We start from the raw sequence: 20,968 nt of genomic DNA, 5'->3' as shown, positions 1-20,968 counted from the left end.
TTCAGAGTTCTCTGACTCTGGTTCTGGTTTTCGTGGAATGGTTTTCCTTCCTGCGGCTTTGAAAAACTCAAACATCTGAACTCTGTTCAGTAATGAGAGTGGCCATCTTTAAAATTTGCTGTCCGCCCTCAGCTGTCCCTGTCGTCATGACGGCACCCACGCTGCCTTCATCTCCACATTCGTTAAGGCAGCGGCTGTGAGAGCCGGGGGCGTCGTCAGCAAGCATTAATGAGCAGAGAAATGCGGTGTACTCGGCTGCTCGCCCTCATTAAACCTTAGCAAGGACGCCGTGAGCGCCACACCAACCCACCCCTGCCCCCCAACTGGTCTCATATCATGCTCCGCCCCCTGCAGAGAGGTAAGGGGGATGTAGTTGACCATGGCTGGACTCCCTGCAGACAGATAATGATTCAGACGGCTTCAAAAAACAACTTCCTGTGTGTGTTTGTTCTGTTCCACTGTTTTTACTGCATTTTACAGGTGACCTTACAGGATTTTCACTGCGTTCTACAGAGAACCTGACACATTGTTTGCACTGAGGTTTACAGGTGACCTGGCAGTGTTTTCACTGTGCCATGTGTGTTACTGTGTGTGTTTCTGTGTGTCTTACCATGTGTGTTACTGTGTGTTTCTGTGTGTCATATGATGTGTGTGTTATACAGCACTGAGACAGGACTCAAATGCAGCACTCGGGACACGGCAGAGATTCGGTACACAAAAATCAAGTCAGGTAATCAGGCAAACAATTCAAAAGGCCTGAGGCAAAGGTGGGGTCAAAAACAGATGAGACCCAAAAACCGGTAACCATAAATACACTAGGAAGAAATGCTGGAAAGTAGGACACAAAGGACTCTAACAATCTGGCACTAGGGAAGGGGAACAAAGAGCTTAAATACACTGGGGTGATGAGCAGATCAGACACAGGTGTGGGTAATTAGGGGTGGGACAAACACAAGGCGGGAAACTAGGAAGCTGGAATGGGCGGAGAGGGGACTAGCTGAACGGCACCCATGACCACTCTCGGGACTGTAACCCTCCCAGTCCACCAAGTACTGGCCCCTCCTCCGGACTGCCAGCAACCGCATACACAGGGCCCCTACTAAATGACCTGGGATGTGGTGGGGGTCTGGAGACTGGGACCAGTGGACTTTCTTTAGCTGGCTTGAGAAGGTTGATGTGGAACATGGGATGGACTCTCATGAACCTGATGTACTACAGTAAGCGTATTCTGTCACTTCCAGTTATCAGTGTTATTGCCACGGTGCTTTCTGCTTAGAAACCTGTAATTTGTTTTCTGTTAGGTAAGTTAGTTTGGGTCAGATTGTTTTTGTTTGTTGGTTTGGGCCATGCTCACCCTGAAGCTCAACGCTAACACTTTTTTTTCAAGACTGAATAAATGATCTTTTGTTGGACAGCTCTGTGGCCCTGGTCATTCCTTGGAAGTGGGGAAAGAGGGCAGCATCCTTTCTTTGTTGTGTTCGGTTCCCCTAGGCCGGATGTAACAAGAGGTCTGTCTGCGTTTCCAAGAATTTGATGACATTATCGTCATGAAACAGCGATGCATTAATTTTTTCAAGAGAATGATCGCTCTGAGGGCCTGAGAGGCTGCATTGCCAGAGTGATAGGAGCATGGTCTGAAAGGGCAATGGATCCAATGTCAGACTGTTCTACTACATAGGCTAGGTGTTCAGATATAAATATATAGTCAATTCGTGAGAATGACAAGTAAGGTGGAGAATAAAATGTGTAACTTTTGTTATTTTGATTGATGTATTTCCAACCATCTAACAAGTTCAGTATCTCAAGACAATTTTGTAGTGCTCTGCCAGATTTTGACTGATGAGGGGGTTCTTTATCTAAAGAGGGAGAAAGATAACAGTTAAAGTCACCTCCAATTATCATATTTGTACAGTCCATTTCAGCAGTTTTACTGAGTAGGAAGGCAAAAAATTCCTCATCATAGACATTAGGAGCATAAACATTTCCTAACAATACTGATTCTCCATATAGTTCTCCTTTTACTAGAACTATCCTTCCATTTGTATCTTTGTAACTATCTTTAGCTGTACATGGCAACAATCTATGAACTAATATAACTGCACCCCTTTTGTTTGTAGAATAAAATGTAAAATATACCTGTCCTCATGTACTCATTTAATTTATAACATAATTTGGATATGCTTTTAATCTGAAATCCTGCCTGGTCCTGAAAGGAAAAACACCAGAATGATCCAAGCAAAAACAAACTAAAGCTTGGATAATACCAAGCTAACATGGCTAAAACAGAGGCAAGAAAAACACCTTGTCATACTCTAGCTATATCAGTACAGCTGAGGGGGCAAATGAAACAAAGTAAGAGAGAGAGAGAGAAAAAAAGAGAAGAGTATGTCAGGTCTCTCAATCTGGGTTATGTCTTAACCATACTGCCAGTGTGTCAACGACTGTGTAAATAATAGTGATACACAGCAACTCAAGTAAACTGAGAAATATACATGTATAAGTGTGTTTAAATTAAGATACAGAAATTATCTTAATATACTTTATATACTACTCACTGTCCATTATACGAGACGTTCTCCATTCATTTGTATAAGAAGAGGCAGATGATATAATTTCCCTGATTACAGGTGGATTGATAGTCACTGGGTCGGGAGTGTCTTCACGTAGTCGTTGATTTCCTTCATTGTGGGAAGGGAGATCGGTTTTCCATTTGGAGGGAGAACCTTAATTACAGCTGGATACACAAAGGCGTATTTGATCACCGCTTCCTGGAGCCTTCTGCGCGTGTCTGCAGATTCTTGTTGTCGCTTTACAATCTCCCCAGAAAAGTCCTGGTAAAAAGACACTACTTGACCATCCGTGGAAACTCTACCCCTGTTTCTTGCTGCTTGCAAGATCCTCTGTCTGTCCGTGTAGTCATGAAGCCTCAGGACCGTGTGGGGGCCCTGTCTGCCGGTGGATCCCACTGGAGGTCCCACATGGTGAGCTTGTTCTATTTTCAGCCGATCCCCTTGCATGTCCATGTTCAAGACCTCTGGAATCAATTTCTTAAAAAGCACGGGTGGATTTTTACCTTCTTTCAGTCCAATAATTCTGAAGTTTTGTCGTCAACTCTGGTTCTCATAATTTTCAAGTTTTTCCATTGCTTTTTTCAGCACTGACTCCACCAATTCAAGTCGTGGTGTATTAGCCGCTGCATTATCCTCCAAGTCGGAGACTCGTTGTTCCACTGCCCCTAGTCTGTCTACTATTTTGTCTGGCTTTTCTGACATCTCTGTGACTGGTTTCAGGATATTAGCAAGTGTAGTGTCCAACATCTCCTTAATATTACCCGTCACCTGCCTAATCACTGTGCCATCGTCAGTGGGGCTGGAGAACTTGTCCTGGCTTGGTACAGGATTCTGGCTCCTCTTCGTTAGCTAGCTCTGGCTCTGTTTCGTCATCTGGGTTAGCTAGCGGTTCACCAGCCACCGACTTGTTCTTTTTCCGAGTATCTCTCTTTTTGGGCATAGTGAAAAAGTTGTCCAGCGACATGTCCATCGTTTCTGTAGGTTTAGCAAATTTTAGCAAACTGAGAAATATTGTTTTAATTAAATCCAGTGAGGAGACCGACAGTGGTGCGTCTCTGTTCGTGACGCAAAAGTTTTTAGGTAGAGACTTTGATCCCTCGTTGGTGACAAAGACTCTCTGTCTGCATGCCACTCTGTTGGGCTTTGGCTGCCATCATCCGCCTCCTTCTACTGGTCACTGTCACTGTCCGAGTCAGTCTCTTCTTTTGTTGGTTGATCATAATAAATTGTTGTTGTTTAACCACTCTGTATTCTTATTAGTAGTTATCCATGACAAAATAGACTCAAATCCTGATTTAATTTCAGATCTGGAATCCCTCTAGGCTGGCCAATCAGATCCATATACACCCTAGAGTTAGAGGTGAAACCTTTCTTCACTCTCGTTACTGTACTATCATTTTCCCTATCCTGATCCTGGGGAAATACAATTAACTCCTGCACTGCCGGTACCCTTGCACATCTACCAGACTAATCTGTGGGGAGAACAGAATGCAACATTTGTCTCTCACACCACCAAAATTGGTCTGCCAACACTATAGTCTGATCATAATAGCGACATGCAGGAACACATACTGACGATAATGATGATCCTTTAATCTGTTGGGTCAGTCGCAATGTAGGTTTAGAACAGTTAACATCTAAATTCCATTTATAACTACACTTGGCAGCATTCACTCTCCCTGAAAACATATCACCAGTCTTCACACACTCAAACTGTCCCACAGGCAGCAGTGGCACTCTGCCAGGTTTCCCCAGCTCTGCACTCTCTGGTCTCACTCTCACATCTAACTCATTACAGTCTTGTATGTTTGTTTTATATTCAAATGCATATTCAGTATGTTGCAAATATGACGATGCTCCAAAAAATAATAGACACTCTGCTCGACACCATGGTCTAAGTACACTGCTAGTCCTGCTAACCTTTACACCACACTCCTGTTTGTGATGCCAAAACTCTATAGTGGCTGAAGCGATCAATCTGGATACAGGTACTCTTTATATTATATATATTTATTACAAACTGAAATGCAAATGACGTGCTGTCCTAGACCTGCAGGTCAACGGGCCCCGATGACTATCCTCAGCCCTCTTTTATCTCTCTCTCTCTCTCTCTCTCTCTCTCTCTCTCTCTCTCTGTCTCTCTCTCTCTCTGTCTCTCTCTCTCTCTCTCTCTCTCTCTCTCTCTTCAATACGTGACTTGGCGCACTGTGGACACACTCTGGCTCTTACTTCTGTTACAAACAAAACATTAATATCTCAGTTACATAACACCCTTTCACAATCTCTTCACATCATTTAACTGGAAGGTGACCAGATCATGACCAGAAGGTCAAACGGCAAACTTCTTATTGCTTGCTGGGAATAGATCTATTTCAAGCCAAAACAACCAGGCTGGAATGTCCCAGACACGTAGTAGTAGGGACCGCCGAGGGCACTGGCTTCCAGAGACACAGACAGGGAGACAAATTTTAGACCCAGCCACTCTGCCAGCTCTCGGTCCATGAAGCTCTCGTGTCCCAGAATCCACCAACACTGGGTGGAAAGTCCTCTGCTCTGCCGTGATGAGTTCTGTGTACATGAGAGGTCAGGACGGGAGAAAGTGTCCAGACTGTCTGCAGTCGATGCACCTCTACTTTTTCTGTAGAGTTGTTTTATATCCGATTGCAGGTGCCGCTGATGTTCTTCCAGAGATAGACGGGCTCTGCCCAGCTGTATGGGTTTCTCCAGAACAGATGGTGGCGCTGGTGCACTGGCACGCTGTGGCCCGGGAATGGCCGGGCCCTCTGCCCGGGTAGAATAGCTGCAGATTGGCTCTTTTCTCTCTCCCTCTCCTCAAGTCTATTGCCATTGTCTATTGTCTTTTGCATGGAGCTGATGGCGTCCCTTCTAGACGATGATCACCTGATCACCTGAGGCGCTGTGGCGTGCTTCAGAAGAGTCTCTCTGCTCAGCTCTGTGAACAAACAACGCAGAGCAGGAAGGAAGGTCAATTTCCAAAATAAAACTTTAGACTCCAGAACATAAAAACAGTTTACGACTTAATGGTCTGAAACGTCATCTTAAAGGTCCAGCGTTGTCTCTGACGTCTGGCATGTTGACTTAAAGGTCCAACGCATCCTTTTAAAGTTCTGGCGTGTTGTCTGAAAGGTCCAGTGAAGAGGATTTACTTACATCTAAACTTTTTTAAATGTTTCATCTTGAAACCATATCTTTCTTCTTCTTTGTTCTTCATGTGTTCACAACAACAGGGCTGACCTTTGACATCTTGCTGTGTGTGTATTACTGTGTGTGTTAGGTCTAAATTAGGTCCACAAAGTCCACAAAGAACAGATGATGTGAAGTGAGACATAGGCGTGTGACGTACAAACACAGAGCCACACATACTGAATGTATTATGCTGCTGCAGTAGACACCTGAAAGGCCTGCTGGGTAACAGGTTGGAATCATCAGATGAGGAACATTGATGAGTTCAGATACCTCATTAACACAAGACTCTTTCTTTCTTTCTTTCTTTCTTTCTTTCTTTCTTTCTTTCTTTCTTTCTTTCTTTCTTTCTTTCTTTCTTTCTTTCTTTCTTTCTCTCTGAGCCCTGTTGCTAATGACTAAAATTCAGTTTCAGCGACTGAAACTGAAAGACAAGGTGAAGTGGTGAGTGTCTATCTGTCTGTCACCGCATGGAAACAGTGATGTAACACTTATGCATCCAATCAAGCAGCTACTGAATTATTAACAGCAGCGAACCAGGTGCTGTTAATGCTAATGAAGAGAATATTCTCTTTGAATGTCAGCTGGAGCTGAAGACGGAACAGCAACGTGAGCAGCACACTGACTGACTGCCAATTTAGTACTGGAATATTAAATCAACACTAGAATGTTAAATCAGGTCTGGAACAATTAAATCAAGCATTTCTAATTAAGATACGGAGACACATGACATGACTCTCTATCCTCTGTGATGAATGTCTATTTCCCATCTTACATCAGGTGTTTATTGTTGGTTTTCTCATGTTTAACAGCACACCTTCGTTTGTATCATAACTGACACCAATCTGCTCTTAACTTCTGTGGCCATTTTCCACAGACAGACAGACAGACAGACAGACAGACAGACAGACAGACAGACAGACAGACAGACAGACAGACAGACAGACAGACAGATAGATAGATAGATGCAAACATACATTAGAATTAACCTCTAACACAGTAGCCATAGTATACATACATAGTATACACGGAGATGTAGCTGAATGAACTCACTGAGGACTCTCTGGGAACTCTGGACAGCTTTCAACTGTGAGACCAGACAGTTAAAGACAGACAGACAGGAGAGTAAAGGAAACGTCCATAATAAAATGTCCAGTCAGGTACACGGCAGTAGGATGTCAGCCTCTGTGGACTCATCCAGGCTGTTGGTAGCAGTCCTGTACACATCGCAGATGCTCCACAGCTTCTCTGGTCCATGTCCTCACAGCCTATATGCAGAATGGACCTCCAGAATCCAGAACCTCTGGAACCTTCACGACCTCCAGAATCTTCTTTGAGGACATGAGAAAAATGTGAAACCACTACTGCAGGTTCACAAGCATCAACAAGGCAGATATCTTGATCATCATCCCATCAGGAAAGACTAGAGAAGGAAAACCCCTGTCTGAGATCACCTGTGTGTCTGCCTGTCTGGCTCACCTATCTCTCTGTCTGTCTGCCTGTCTGTCTGATGTTTAATTGTCCTCTGAGAAAAGAGACAGAAGTTCATCATGAGGAAACACACACAGACACAGACAAACACACTTGACCTACCCCTACCTACCTCTTATTGGATCTCTGTTCTTTGCCTGTAAACATGTATTTAATAAAAACAATGACTTATCAATAAAACAATTAATCTCAGACAGCCCCGCCCACCTAATTTACATATTGAGATCTGACCACAGCAGACTTCCCTTGATGACTCAGCAGACTTACTCTCATCTTTACATGTGGACTCCTGGTGCTGACCTCCCCTGAATCAGAATCAGGTTTATTGCCAAGTTTGTCTTAATGTGATTGGTGCATAAGAAACATTATCTAAAAATATAAGAAAATCAAGCATAAATATATATATATACATATACATAATAACATAACAACAATGAGAGTTCACAGTGTGCAGAACATTATAAATGTGTAGATACTATGCAATACACACCTCAGAGGCCTGGAGGCGTGCAGGTCCTGGAGAGACAGGAGATTGCAGCCAATCCGCTTCTCTGTAGGCCGAATGACACACTGCAGTCTGCCCATGTCCTTGGCGGTGGCAGCCGCCTATCAGATGGTGATGGAGGATAGACTCGATGATGGAGGTGTAGAAGTGCATTGTTTGTGTTCAGCTGCAGCAGGACATTCCTCTGCTGTGCTGTCTTAATGAGAGAGCTGATGTTCAGCTCCCACTGGAGGTCCTGGAGATGATGCTTCACAGGAAGAGGAAAGACTCCACAGTCTCAGTCTGGGAGTCACAGAGAATAGAGTAATAGATTACAGGGTAATAGATTACATTTTTTACATAGTTTACATGCTCCACTGTCATTAGAGCGTTGAACTCTAAGTTGTTGTGGCTGCACCAAGTCACCAGATGGTCAATCTCCAACCTGTAGGCGGATTGTCACAGACAGAGATGAGTCTGGTGAGGGTGGTGTCATCCGTGAACTTGTGCATGTTTCCTCAGCTTCATGCGCTGCTTCCTGTCTGACAGGAAATCTGTGATCCACCTGCAGGTGGAGTCAGGCACACTCAGCTGGGAGAGCTTCTCCTGAAGCTGGGATGATGGTGTTGAAGGCAGAGCTGAAATCCACAAACAGGATCCTGGCGTAGGTTCCTGTGGAGTCCAGGTGCTGGAGGATGTAGTGGAGGGCCAAGTTGACCGCATTGTCTGTTGGCTCTGTAGGCAAACTGCAGGGGGTCCAGGAGGAGTCAGTGATGGCACTCAAAGGTCTTCATGACCACAGAGGTCAGGGCGACGGTCTGAAGTGGTTCAGTCTGTGGTCCTTGGCTTCTTGGGAACACGAATGACTTGAGGTCTTGAAGCAGGCTGTGTCATGTGACGTGACATGTCTCCAGTGAGGTGTTGAAAATGTTGATCAGAATCCGGTGTTGCTAATGCAACATGACATCATTAACACTATTTCTATTATTATTATTATTAGCAAAGACACACTTACAGTCTAATTGTATGACATGTTAACAACATGCTAAGAAGACGCTAATATCATATTTTTCATTGTTTTATTCTACGTTACATCTATTGCTGTATCTGTAATTTAGTCCAATTGTGTTTATATTTCCATCAGAACCAGTTTGACCTGTAAAGTCTCCATCAGAACAAATGAAACCAGAAGAAATGAGACATCCAGCTTCATTTTGTTTACAACAATCAGCTGTGTGTGTGTGTGTGTGTGTGTGTGTGTGTGTGTGTGTGTGTGTGTGTGTGTGTGTGTGTGTGTGTGTGTGGTCCATTGGGACTTTCTCAGTTGGAAGTTGCTGAGTCAGCAGCAGCACTATGCTGACCAATCAGCTGCCTGCATCTGCTCTCTGAAGAGGGAACGACCCCCCACAACAAACTACATGTTTCTCCTGCAAGAGCTGCAGATGGACGATGAAGGTGCTGCTGGACCTGGATCTGTCCTCAGTGACAACAGGATCAGTGAGGACTACGTGACAACACCTGAACATCAATAAAATGTTACAAAGATCAAACGTCTGAAGGTGTTCAGACAGTTAGCTGTTGATGTCAGCGGCGAGCGGTACTATAACATGTAGTTTTGATCTGAGTAACAGGACCAGAATCAGCCGTACCGATATGTTTGTTAAAATTGGATTGCATCCTTTCATGTAAATAAATCAAGTTGTAAATGATTTAAAGTGCCACACCAAAACAACATGAAGCACCGCGGGTTGATCAGAGCTCAGAGCTTCACACTCTTTACTGACAGTAAAGAGTGTGAAGCTGGTCAGCTTGCCAGCTCGTGTGAACCTCATCAGGATTCATTACAGCACCACCTGTGATTAAGTGAGTATAGCAGCCGTCACTTGATGCTGCATCAATGTGTGTGACCACTGCATCAGAATCAGCACACAGCCCAGGTCCTGAACCTGGAACTCGAACTGGTCCTGGACCTGAACAAACAGTTATTTCAGTATAATAATAAGTTGGTGTTGTGAGCTGCAGTGTTTCTGTGTTTCAGTGTTGACCTCAGCTTGCTCTGAATAATTTATCAGTCCTCTCAGAGGGGGGTGGGGGATGGTGAGGTGGAGGTGGGGGAGGATGTGGGGTGGGCGGTGCACACAGAGTGGCAGTGCTGCTGATAAAAAATTTAAAGACATCATCTGAGCACTTTGTAATTTTTGCTAACGCTGAAGAAAAAGCTCTGGATGTTTTCAACATTTCAGGTCACATTTCCTTCTACTGTCTGAATGCCCTGACCTCTGACCTCTGAGGTAGAACAGGTAGAACACAGAGCAGAGGAATCAGGACATGCACTGATATGAGTATTTTCCTTCCAGCGTCACGCCTCTCGACTGAATGACAAGGATGTAGACGAACCATGAGGTATCTCTGATGGTGCACACTGCCATGACAATGAAGACGACAGTGACACTGCAGTGAGTATGACGAAAACACCTATATATGTGTATAAAGGGGTGGGTGTATCCCAAGCACATGACTGACACTCTGAGGTAGTCAGGAAGTTCCCTTTTCTCTCTCTGTGTCTCTTTCAGTATAAAAGACTCAACTCTGCAGCCCAGCCCTTCTCCTGTTCTAAGTTTCATATTATATTAAAAATAAACGTTATTTAACTTTAAAAATGCATTTAATTTAATTTAAAACATTAATTTGCTTCCATGTGCTGTTATTACGCCCACTGCTGCATCTCCTGGTGTCTGTCATGAAACAGGCAACCTGCCGTAACTAATGTATACAGCAGCGCAGATCTGTTTCCACATGCCGTTGATGTGCATTCACATTTTTTAGGCTATTTGTTATTTGAGCCGACCTTGTTTGGTTTTGTTTTTTATTTATTTAATGAAACATATTTGTCCATTGCAAGAGGGACACAAGACACTCTTATTTTCCACAGGTTACAGCGCACGCACGTGCCAATTAGCGTTCCAACCTGTGCGCCAAGTAAAGAGGCTGCGAGGATGTTCTGGCTGCTGTCACGTTACTTATCAGCTACTTCTCAATAAATGTTGTGAAATCTGTGGAATTGGAACTGTGGAACTTTTAGAGCCTTTGTTCATGGTGGACAATGGTCAGTTGATCAGTGTTTAACTGACTCAAAAGAAACAAAGTTTTTCTCCACGTTGGTCAGACTCTTTCTCTGGTGAGGTCAGATGATCTGTGTTGTGTCACTTCCTGTTTGTAATCATGTGACCAGTTCATGCAGCAGCCTGCTGCTTTTATTTGGACAGAGCAACCCCCAGTGGACCAATCAGGAACAGCAACTCTGTCAGTGGGACAGACTGATCCAATTTTTCATATCCTTAAGGCACGCTAGAAGTTTAGCTAACTCTTCCCCAAAGGAAGCATATATAAACTGAATAGAAGTGGTCCTAGTACAGAACTTTGTGGGACTCCATGACAAACTTTGGTCTGCATGGAGGATTCATCATTGACGTGAACAAACTGAGATCGATCTAAAAAATACGACTTAAACCAGCTTAGGGCGGTTCCTTTGATGCCAGTTTGATGTTCCAGTCTCTGTAAAAGAATTTGATGGTCAATGGTGTCAAATGCAGCACTAAGATCTAACAGGACAAGTACAGAGATGAGTCCTTTGTCTGATGCCATTAGGAGGTCATTTGTAACTTTGACTAATGCGGTCTCTGTGCTATGATGCACTCTAAATCCTGACTGAAAATCCTCAAATAGACTATTGTTATGGAGAAAGTCACACAGCTGATTAGCTACAGCTTTCTCAAGTATCTTAGACAGAAAGGGAAGGTTTGATATCGGTCTGTAGTTGGCTAAGACCTCTGGGTCTAGAGTGGGCTTTTTAAGAAGAGGTTTAATTACAGCTACCTTAAAGGACTGTGGTACATATCCTGATAATAAAGACAGATTAATCATATCCAATAACGAATTACTAACTAGAGGTAAAACATCCTTGAGCAGACTGGTTGAATAAAATAAATATATATCAGGTTTTACAGCTGTTTTCAAACTTGCTGTGTAAGAACGCAGGTCAGTGCCTGTTGAGGGCAAGAGGTGATGGATTTTGTCTTTAATCAGACAAGTACTCTGCTACATTGAGACATGGCATTGAATTCAATACTGAAAGAATCACTTCCTTAAATTTGGCTAGAGCACTATCAGATAAACATCTGCTGTAGGAGTTTCTGCCAAAAGACTTAGACTGCACTTTATTGATCCCTTTGGAATGACTCCCTCAAGGTAGCATACAGACACTTGTATACAAAATAAAGGAGATATGAAGAAAATACAATATAAGATAAACAATAGACTCTTAGCTAAATATATAAAGTAAACAGTAAATAGTAAACAGTAAAACTCTTAGCTTAATATATAAACAGTAGAACAATAAACCCTTAACAGTACACTGCAAAAACAGACCTACTAGAAAGAAGCAAAATATTCTTAAATTCAATCAAATTATCTTACATCAAGCAAAAGAATTTACCAATGAAGTAAGCTTTTTTTTACTTGACAAGAATTCTTACAGTAAGCACAAAGTTCTTGCCTCGGACAGACTAAAATTGGCTTTAAAATAAGACTTAAGTAAGGTCTTCTATAAAAAGCAATGAAAACCCACTTTTTTTAAAGGTTAAGTTACTTAAAGTGACTTTGTCCTAAATTAGACACCAAAACATTCTCATTTAATATTAACTTTGCAAAACAATTGCTTAATTTAACATCCATCAAAAACAAAAAGTTATATCAGCTATTGTAGCAGCATATTATAACAATTAACAAGCAACATAACTTTGCAACTGCAGTTATTGCACAATATTTTCTGAAACAGAACTTTGACTTTCTTTGAAGGTTTTGCATGAGATAGAGAGTGGGGCAGAGTCAATACACAAACACACAAGAAACAAAGACTCACTCAATGAAGGACTTCCACTCACCAATGGTTTTTTGTAGGAAGGGGTCAAATCTTGCTCATGAATAGAGTCTTGGAGAATTTCTGTTTGCAGTACTGACAGAAGTGTGGAAATACACTTTGGGTAAGTGAGGTGCAGGGCATAGTAAAATGCCATGAGGTAGAGCAGTCCCTCATTGAACCTCTCAGTGTTGAAGGTCACTGGCATGTTTCTAATGGCGATCATGCAGTTGTCCTCGGAAACAAGCACAACACAAATGAATGTAGAGGATTAGACCTGGACATCATCTGGACTAGGACAATGGTGAAATCATAATTTCAAAATATACTTCAAAATATATAGTCACGGGGCGGTCGGTAGCGTAGTGAGTTAAGCGGCAGCTGGCCCCGGTTCGAATCCCGCATCGGACGGCTAATTTACTGCATGTCACTCCCCCTCTCTCTGCAAATTTGAATGCACCACAGCTAGTTCAAATGAAGTTAGTATTACAACAAATACACTATGGAGAACACTTCCCCTTTGGACCTTTTGAAATGATAAACATTTATCTCATAGTAACCAAACCTGACATAAAATGTATGCATAAATAACTGGAACATATAGTGTAAAATATTGCAGTAAGTCTGTAAATCTCACCGTAAGGACATGGAAAAGAGCCTCGCTGCTTAAGCCCAGCTTCTTAGGTGGCATGGTGCTGGACGGGAAGAGCAGTGGCAGGGCTCGGAACACAGCTGTGACATGCGCCACTGGCTTAATGAAAAAGGCACAAGACAAGGTGGTACCATAAATAACTTATCATGACACATTATTATATAAAATGAACAAGTCAATTGTGATTTCACCTCCATTCAAAGTTTTAGGAGGCTTCATGGCTTTCTTCATCACCCCATAAAACTGGACCTTTGAATAGAAGGCTTCCCATCTGCTCTTCATCTCAGAGATGTACTGGGAGTTGGTTGGTTGGATTACTCGCTGCAGCTCATCCAGCACCTGAAAAATAGAAAAAAATAATCATTGCTAGTCCATGTCAAACATTCTGATAACTAACGTCCTTCAAAAAAGATCTATAATGTCTAAGGTATCTGAACATTATGCCAATTATGTCATGCTAAAATAAGTCCTTGGAAGAGCTGAAAATGTCGACTGAATAGGACCAACATTACTTACGTGATCCAGTTCTCTGAAACATGGGTAAGCCCAAACCAGCACCAAACCAGTCCAACCCAGGACTAAACCAGTCCAACCCAGGACTAAACCAGTCCAACCCAGGATTAAACCAGTCCAACCCAGGATTAAACCAGTCCAACCAAGGACTAAACCAGCCCAAACCAGAACTAAACTAGTCCAAGCCAGGACCACATCAGCCCAACCCAGGACCAAACCAGGACTAAACCAGTCCAACCCAGGATTAAAACAGTCCAAACCAGGACTAAAGCAGTCCAAACCAGGACTAAACCGGTCCAACCCAGGATTAAACCAGTCCAACCCAGGATTAAACAAATCCAAACCAGGACTAAACCAGTCCAACCCAGGATTAAACCAGCCCAAACCAGGACTAAACCAGTCCAACCGAGGACTAAACCAGTCCAAACCAGGACCACATCAGCCCAAACCAGTCCAACCCAGGACTAAAACAGTACAAACCAGGACTAAACCAGTCCAACTCAGGACTAAACCAGTCCAACCCAGGATTAAACCAGTCCAAGACAGGACTAAACCAGTCCCCAGGATTAAACCAGTCCAAGACAGAACCACATCAGCCCAAACCAGGACTAAACAGTCCAACCCAGGACTAAACCAATCCAACTGAGGACTAAACCAGTCCAAACCAGAACCACATCAGCCCAAACTAGTCCAACCCAGGACTAAACCAGTCCAACCCAGGGCTAAAGCTCAGACTAGGATTAAACCAGTCCAAACCACCAGGACCACATCCGACCAAACGAGTCCAACCCAGTCCAAACCAGGACTAAGCTAGTCTAACTCAGGATTAAACCAGTCCAAACCACCAGGACTAAACCAGTCCAACCCAGGATTAAACAAGTCCAAACCAGGACTAAACCCATCCAACCCAGGATTAAACCAGCCCAAACCAGAACTAAACCAGTCCAAACCAGGTTTAAACAAGTCCAAACCAGGACTAAACTCATCCAACCCAGGATTAAACCAGCCCAAACCAGGACTAAACCAGTCCAAACGAGGACTAAACCAGTCCAAATGAGGACTAAACCAGTCCAAACCAGGACTAAACCAGGACTAAAGCAGTCCAAGCCAGGACCAAACCAGGACTAAACCAGGACCAAACCAGGACTAAAGCAGTCCAAGCCAGGACCACATCAGCCCAAACCAGGACCAACCCAGGATTAAACCAGCCCAAAACAGGACTAGAAAATCAGACAGACTTCATGACAATCAGAGAAACATTGATGAAGTTTGAACGCCTTCTGATTGGAAACCAGACCGGAAGTCTTCCAGTGTGCCACTTCCTGTTTTTATTTCTAAAGATTTCCGTTTTTACACTGTATGAAAAAACGATGACGCCACTTCTGGTCAACATTCCTTATTTTCTTCGTTCAAAGCTTCAGAAACATACAAACTAAAGGAGGGCTTTTATTGTAGCGATGCAACAGGCTTTTATTTTGAAACGTCCACAGGGTGAAGTCTACCGGAAACAGAAGAAGAGGTTCTGGTTGTTGTGATCGACGGACGGTTTCAACAGCTGAAGACTCACCTGGCAAACAGGTGCGACCAGAACCAGGTGAGATAAGCACCTGCTAAGGGGCTGTTCTGACCCGGTCTAGACCCGAGCTAAGTGTGCAGCAGGCTAACTGTTGATGCGGTGCAGAGACAGCTCCACGTTAACTAAAGCGGTTCAGTTCGGGTCTCTGCTGTATTCGAACCGCGTCCTTTGTGATCCCGTTAGTCCAGTTGGTATCTCTGTTTGAACCCTATCGGTCTGCGGCGGGTCGGTGGCCCATGGTCATGTGTGTGGACCGGATCCCGGGTTGACCTACTTTCCTTCCTGGTGTTTAGGTTTGACGAGCGACCGTGTTAACGTGTGACCGTGTACGGAAAACCAGCGGGTTCAAATATTCATGACTTTCAACACGTTGATATGGCGTTAACATGTTAATGCGTCTGTCATTGTTTATTTGAACTCGTCATCAGGATGAAGAGTGCGTTAAAGAGCGCCCCCTGCTGTTCATACATTAAAATGCACAAACAAAGAGTGTTTTTCAAATATTCATTAAAATTGTCTGAATCCTAAAGCAGCACTGAGCGAGTAACATCTGCAACTGTTTACCCAAACAGCTGTTCATGTTTGTAATGACGCTGAAGTGAATGAAAGGTGTTAAAGCCTGAAAGTCACTGATGTGTTTAGTTACAAAAGAAGGCAGCAGTGAAGCAAACCGAGGAAGGTTGATCTTAATTTAACAAAAAAGTGTTTAACTAAATAACTGTTAAAAAACAAAGAACTGTTTGAAGAACCAAAGAACTGTTTGAAGAACCAAAGAACTGTTTGAAGAACCAAAGAACTGTTTGAAGAAACAAAGAACTGTTTGAAGAACCAAAGAACTGTTTGAAGAATAGCAATGTGTGATATGTCATTGTTTACGATATATCGTCCAAAACATTTCCTGCGGTATATGCTGGACAACGAGGAGCTCTTTCCTCACGCTCCAGCCGCCAAGAGTAACAATAACAGAGAGCGAGCGCCTGCCTCGATAAAGCTGTTATTAATCAGCGAAATAAAAAGTTATTTCCTGATTGTTTCACAGCGGTTACATTCAGCAGGTATAGACGCGCCCACCACCAGCTCCCCTAGCCTTTATTATTATTTTGGTAAAAGATTTATAGTCACAAAGATTAGGCTGAATTGGTGTTTATATATCGTCATTCTTATCGTTACCGTGATAAATGCCAGAAATCGGCATAATTTTTTTAGTCCATATCGCCCATCTCTATTGAAGAAAAAACAAAAAACTGTCTGAAGAACCGTTGAGAAAACCTGATGGTAGTTGATGGTTTCTGGTCCTGGTCCGGATGTGTGAACAGGTGTGTTATCCTCTTACAGTAGCTCCTCTCGGTGGGCGTGGTCTCTACAGTGATGGCTCTGATTTCTCTGGAAGACCTCAACGGATTGGACGATGAGCAGCTCGATGATGATATTACAGACAACCCCGAACCAATGGAGGATGACGACAGACTGCTGTCACACTGGCAGGCTGTTGCCAGTACCCACCAGGTGTCAGTTCCTCCAGGTGAGGGGGCATGGCCAACCATAGTCCTGTTGAAGACCATGGGTTCAGTCGAATAGTCAGTTTTGCTTAGGAAGGTTCCTAACTGAATGAAAAGAGTTTTAACATAGCCGCCACGATCAGAGCTGTTTGAATTCTCTGCTAAGGAGCTTCATATCTTTCACTGGGTTGCCAACGTTTATTATCAAACAATACAGTCAGAGCACATCACCATCTAACATGGAGCGTTTCGTAGTGCATCTTCTCAACTTTGTAGTTTTACCACAGATTACATCATGATGTAGTCTGACTCTGAACACCGCCCTACACTTCTCCTAAGTCCTTATCACCTCTCTATCATACCTTTTCTTGACCCTGTGACGGTTTCCATCAAGGTCAATGAAAAGTGGTTAGGAAAGGACTTAGGACTTATTGACTAATCAACTGTACCCCATGGTTCTGGACCGCCTTCATTTACATTTTTAACACACCACGCTATATTTAATATATATTTGTGTTTCAGAAATGACTGGACCCATACAGGAAATGACTCGTAACAGCCAGCAGAGGGAGCCCCTCCCTTTCGTTCCAGTATCCAGCCATGAGAAGGTAAAGACTCCAACACCACATCAGATCATCATAGTAACCATGATCAATCTTCATGGTTACCTGTGACACAGGACAGGACAGTCCAGGACACATTTAGGAGTCCTCTGGTCCCCTGTGTTCTTGAAGTGTCCCCTTAGAGACCTCAGTTTGAGAAGGACCTCAGACCTTCAGATTGTTTCCAGATTTACATGAAGCCTTGTGGATGTGGTCTGAGACTCATGGGATCCTGTGGTTCTGGTTCTGTCCTTACAGATGGGAGAAGTTCTTTACGAGGAGCGTCTGTATCCAGCAGGAAACTGGGCCTGTGTGACCCGAGGAGAAGACCTGTATGAGCAGAGCATCTCCATGGCCTTCATGAAACTGATGCGCTTCATCTGTAAAGAAAACTCTGCAGGTCAGAGTCCGCCCACCTACAGCACACCCCGACCAGAACCACAGACCAGAACCCCAGACTGAACCAAAGACTAGAACCACAGATTAGAAACTGACACCAGAACCAGGTCGGTGGAGGCGGAATGCTGCTCTCACCTGAAGATGACTAGGGCTGGGTATCGATTCAAATTCTAAGAATCGATTCGATTGACTGAGAATCGATTATCAAAATCCAATCCGATCTGGATTCGGGTTAGTATTATTAAAACCATTTTTTTGGTCGCCTGAAGCCCTCGTTTTCAACAACAGAATACAGGCGCATATCTTTGCAAATGTAACCCGCAATCGCCTCAGTTATTTTAAGAGAACGTACAGAAGTGGCTGGTAATTGTAGAGTTTTCCTTGAGTGTTTTGTTGTCTGTAGTTTTATTATATTTCCGGTGAATTTCCATTTTTCCCATGTTGTTGAACGCATCATAGTCATTCCGTGGTCATTGAACGCACCTCGAATGTGTCGTAGTATAGAGAGTTTATAGCTTCTCTAAAGAGCAGAGTATGATGTATTTCATGCCTGTGTTTTTCCTATATCCTGCATCGTGGGTTTATTGTGTGTGAATGAGAAAAGGTGAGCTTCTCCACTAACTTACCGTCCAAGTTGGATGCCGTGTTGTGTTAATTATTATTATTTGTAATATGTTAATGCTACTTTATATTGTGTTAATGCTCGGCTAATTATCTAATCACGCCGTCAAAGCTATAAGCCTGTGTGAGGTATTTGTTTACATAAGACGTGCGTATCTTTCAGTACAGTCCTTTAGCCAGTATTATTATTTGTGCATTATGTATAGCTCATGCTATTCTGATTGCTGTTTGTATTTTATTATAGAACAGCAATAAATCTTCATAAACACTGGACATCTGCCTCCGTCCTTTAACGGGGACACTCTCACACACCTTGCCGCTCTAATTCATCAGTCCCACCTGGAGCAAGCCCGTGTCTCCCTTTTAAACACGTGCACGCCTGTTTCAATTAAATGATGCGACTAGTAGGGTTAAAGTTCACCGGGGGAAAATGTATTAAAATTTAAATTTTAATTAATTCGATCTTTGGATGTACGAATCGATCTTAAGAAATTAATATGCAAATCGATTCAGAATCGGAAAATCGATTTTTTTCAACACAGGCCTAAAGATGACTGATCTTCGGACTGCAGAGGAAGTTCTGGTCCGGATTTGATACAAACAGCCTGTTCATGATGAAGTAGCAATAACGTATTGAAGTATTGATGATGTATTGGTCGTGTTCAGGTCGGTACCTGGGGATGACGGTGCCAGTGATCAGTAACATCCACATGAAGGACGACGGGATCACTTTTAAGAAAAACGTCCTGACGGCGTTCTTTCTGCCGGCCGAGTTCCAGACCAACCCGCCCAGGCCCTCCGACCCCGACATCACCATCATCCACAGGGAGCCAATGAGAGTCGTCACCAGGTCAGAACCTCATGCCTGAATGCAGCGCTGACTTTACCCCGACTGTCCCTGAATGCAGCGCTGACTTTACCTGAAAGCAGCACTGACTTTACCCTGACTGTCCCCGAACGTAGCGCTGACTTTACCCTGACTGTCCCTGAACGTAGCGCTGACTTTACCCCGCCTGTCCCTGAATGCAGCGCTGACTTTACCCTGACTGTCCCTGAACGTAGCGCTGACTTTACCCCGCCTGTCCCTGAATGCAGCATTGACGTGTCAGTCTGTGTTGCTGATGTTCTACTCTCTGATTGGCTGCAGGACGTTTCTTGGGACGACCACGGAGGAGACGGTGACCCATCAGATCAACCTTCTGTGGGAGATTCTGGGCGTCACTGATGAACTACACAGAGATGAATATATGGTTGCCGTGTACGAGAATCCTGGCGTACCCCGCCGCAGGAATGAGATCTGGTTCATCAGACGCAATCTGTAGATGCCTTCCCATCATTCTCTTCTCCTGCCATTCCTCTGGCTGATTTTTATTTTCTCTGCATACTTCCTAGAGTTCAATCCAACCGATCAGGACAGGTTCGCTGGTAGGTCCTGACACTAAGCCCCGCCCCTCTGATCCTATAGGTTCACACTTACACTCATCTTAATGTCATATTTCTGATGTATACTGTTCATCCTACCTGTACAAGTGTTAAAGGGACAACGAGGTTCTCCAAGGTCGGTTTGATTGTGACTTTGGTGTTTTTAGCTTTATGTTAGCTGCAGCAGAGTGGAGAACCAGAACATTGTGGGGTAAACAGAAAACCTGACCTGTCCGTCCACACTGGATCAGAACATCGACTGTCCCTTAAACACGACAACACCAGGAGTCACATTATCAAGACCGGAAACAGCTTAGCTTAACATAAAGACTGTAAACAGAGGGAACAGTTGGCTTAACTCGTCCACTTGAAGATGTTCTGTCTAGTTTGTCTCATCTGAAGAGTAAAACGTCACATTAGTGTCGTATTGAGCAGACCGCACTAATCTAGACTGGACCTGGAGCCCTGATGAGGTTCAGGTGCTGCAGTTTGAGGATGCACTGACTGTTTATGCTGGTTTCTAAAGTCTGTTGAAACTGAATATTTTTATAAATGTGTTCCTTTAATCTGGGTTAAATATGGGTTAATGTAATGTATCCTGTTTTATAACGTGTTTGAATCATTCATGTGAAATCATTTTTGGTGCCTGTTACTTCAACATTTCTTGTTTTTTAACATATGAAAATAAAGTTTGATTTAAAGAGTCTGCGATCAGCCGTGTTCCTTAAACTAACTAGGAAAATCCACCGGGCCGTCCACGGTGTATTGTGTGAGCATCAGGTATTTGGTCCGTCCTCCACGTGACTTCAAACCCCACCGGGAGTGTTTAGCCTGCCACACTTTATTTATTTGCTCAGATTTGGCCATTTTCCAGGTGTACCTTCTTCTAAACATGCTTCTACATGTGTAAAAATGCCACGTAGTTAATAAGTTCCGCTTGTCTGTTTTTACGACTGGCAGTTTGCACGGGGTATTTTATTTTGAAAATCCACCGGATTCTCTCTGCTTTTTCTGTGT

At 43.5% G+C, this 20,968-nt stretch overlaps 1 protein-coding gene across 1 annotated transcript; it reads left to right on the top strand.

The window, feature by feature from the left end:
• Positions 1 to 15,203: 15,203 nt before the first annotated feature.
• soul4 (heme-binding protein soul4) lies at positions 15,204 to 20,659 on the top strand. Its single transcript, XM_010751263.3, has 6 exons — positions 15,204 to 15,426; positions 16,744 to 16,930; positions 17,430 to 17,515; positions 17,768 to 17,909; positions 19,196 to 19,379; positions 19,677 to 20,659. The coding sequence occupies exons 2-6, from the start codon at positions 16,777 to 16,779 to the stop codon at positions 19,849 to 19,851; spliced, it is 741 nt and encodes a 246-aa protein (XP_010749565.1). The 5' UTR covers positions 15,204 to 15,426; positions 16,744 to 16,776; the 3' UTR covers positions 19,852 to 20,659.
• The last annotated feature ends 309 nt before the right edge of the window (positions 20,660 to 20,968 follow it).

The sequence above is a fragment of the Larimichthys crocea genome, unplaced genomic scaffold (genome assembly GCF_000972845.2).
Source record: "Larimichthys crocea isolate SSNF unplaced genomic scaffold, L_crocea_2.0 scaffold532, whole genome shotgun sequence".
Taxonomy (NCBI): domain Eukaryota; kingdom Metazoa; phylum Chordata; class Actinopteri; family Sciaenidae; genus Larimichthys; species Larimichthys crocea.
The sequence above is the reverse complement of the archived record's forward strand: the minus strand, read 5'-3'. Positions and strand labels throughout refer to the sequence as shown.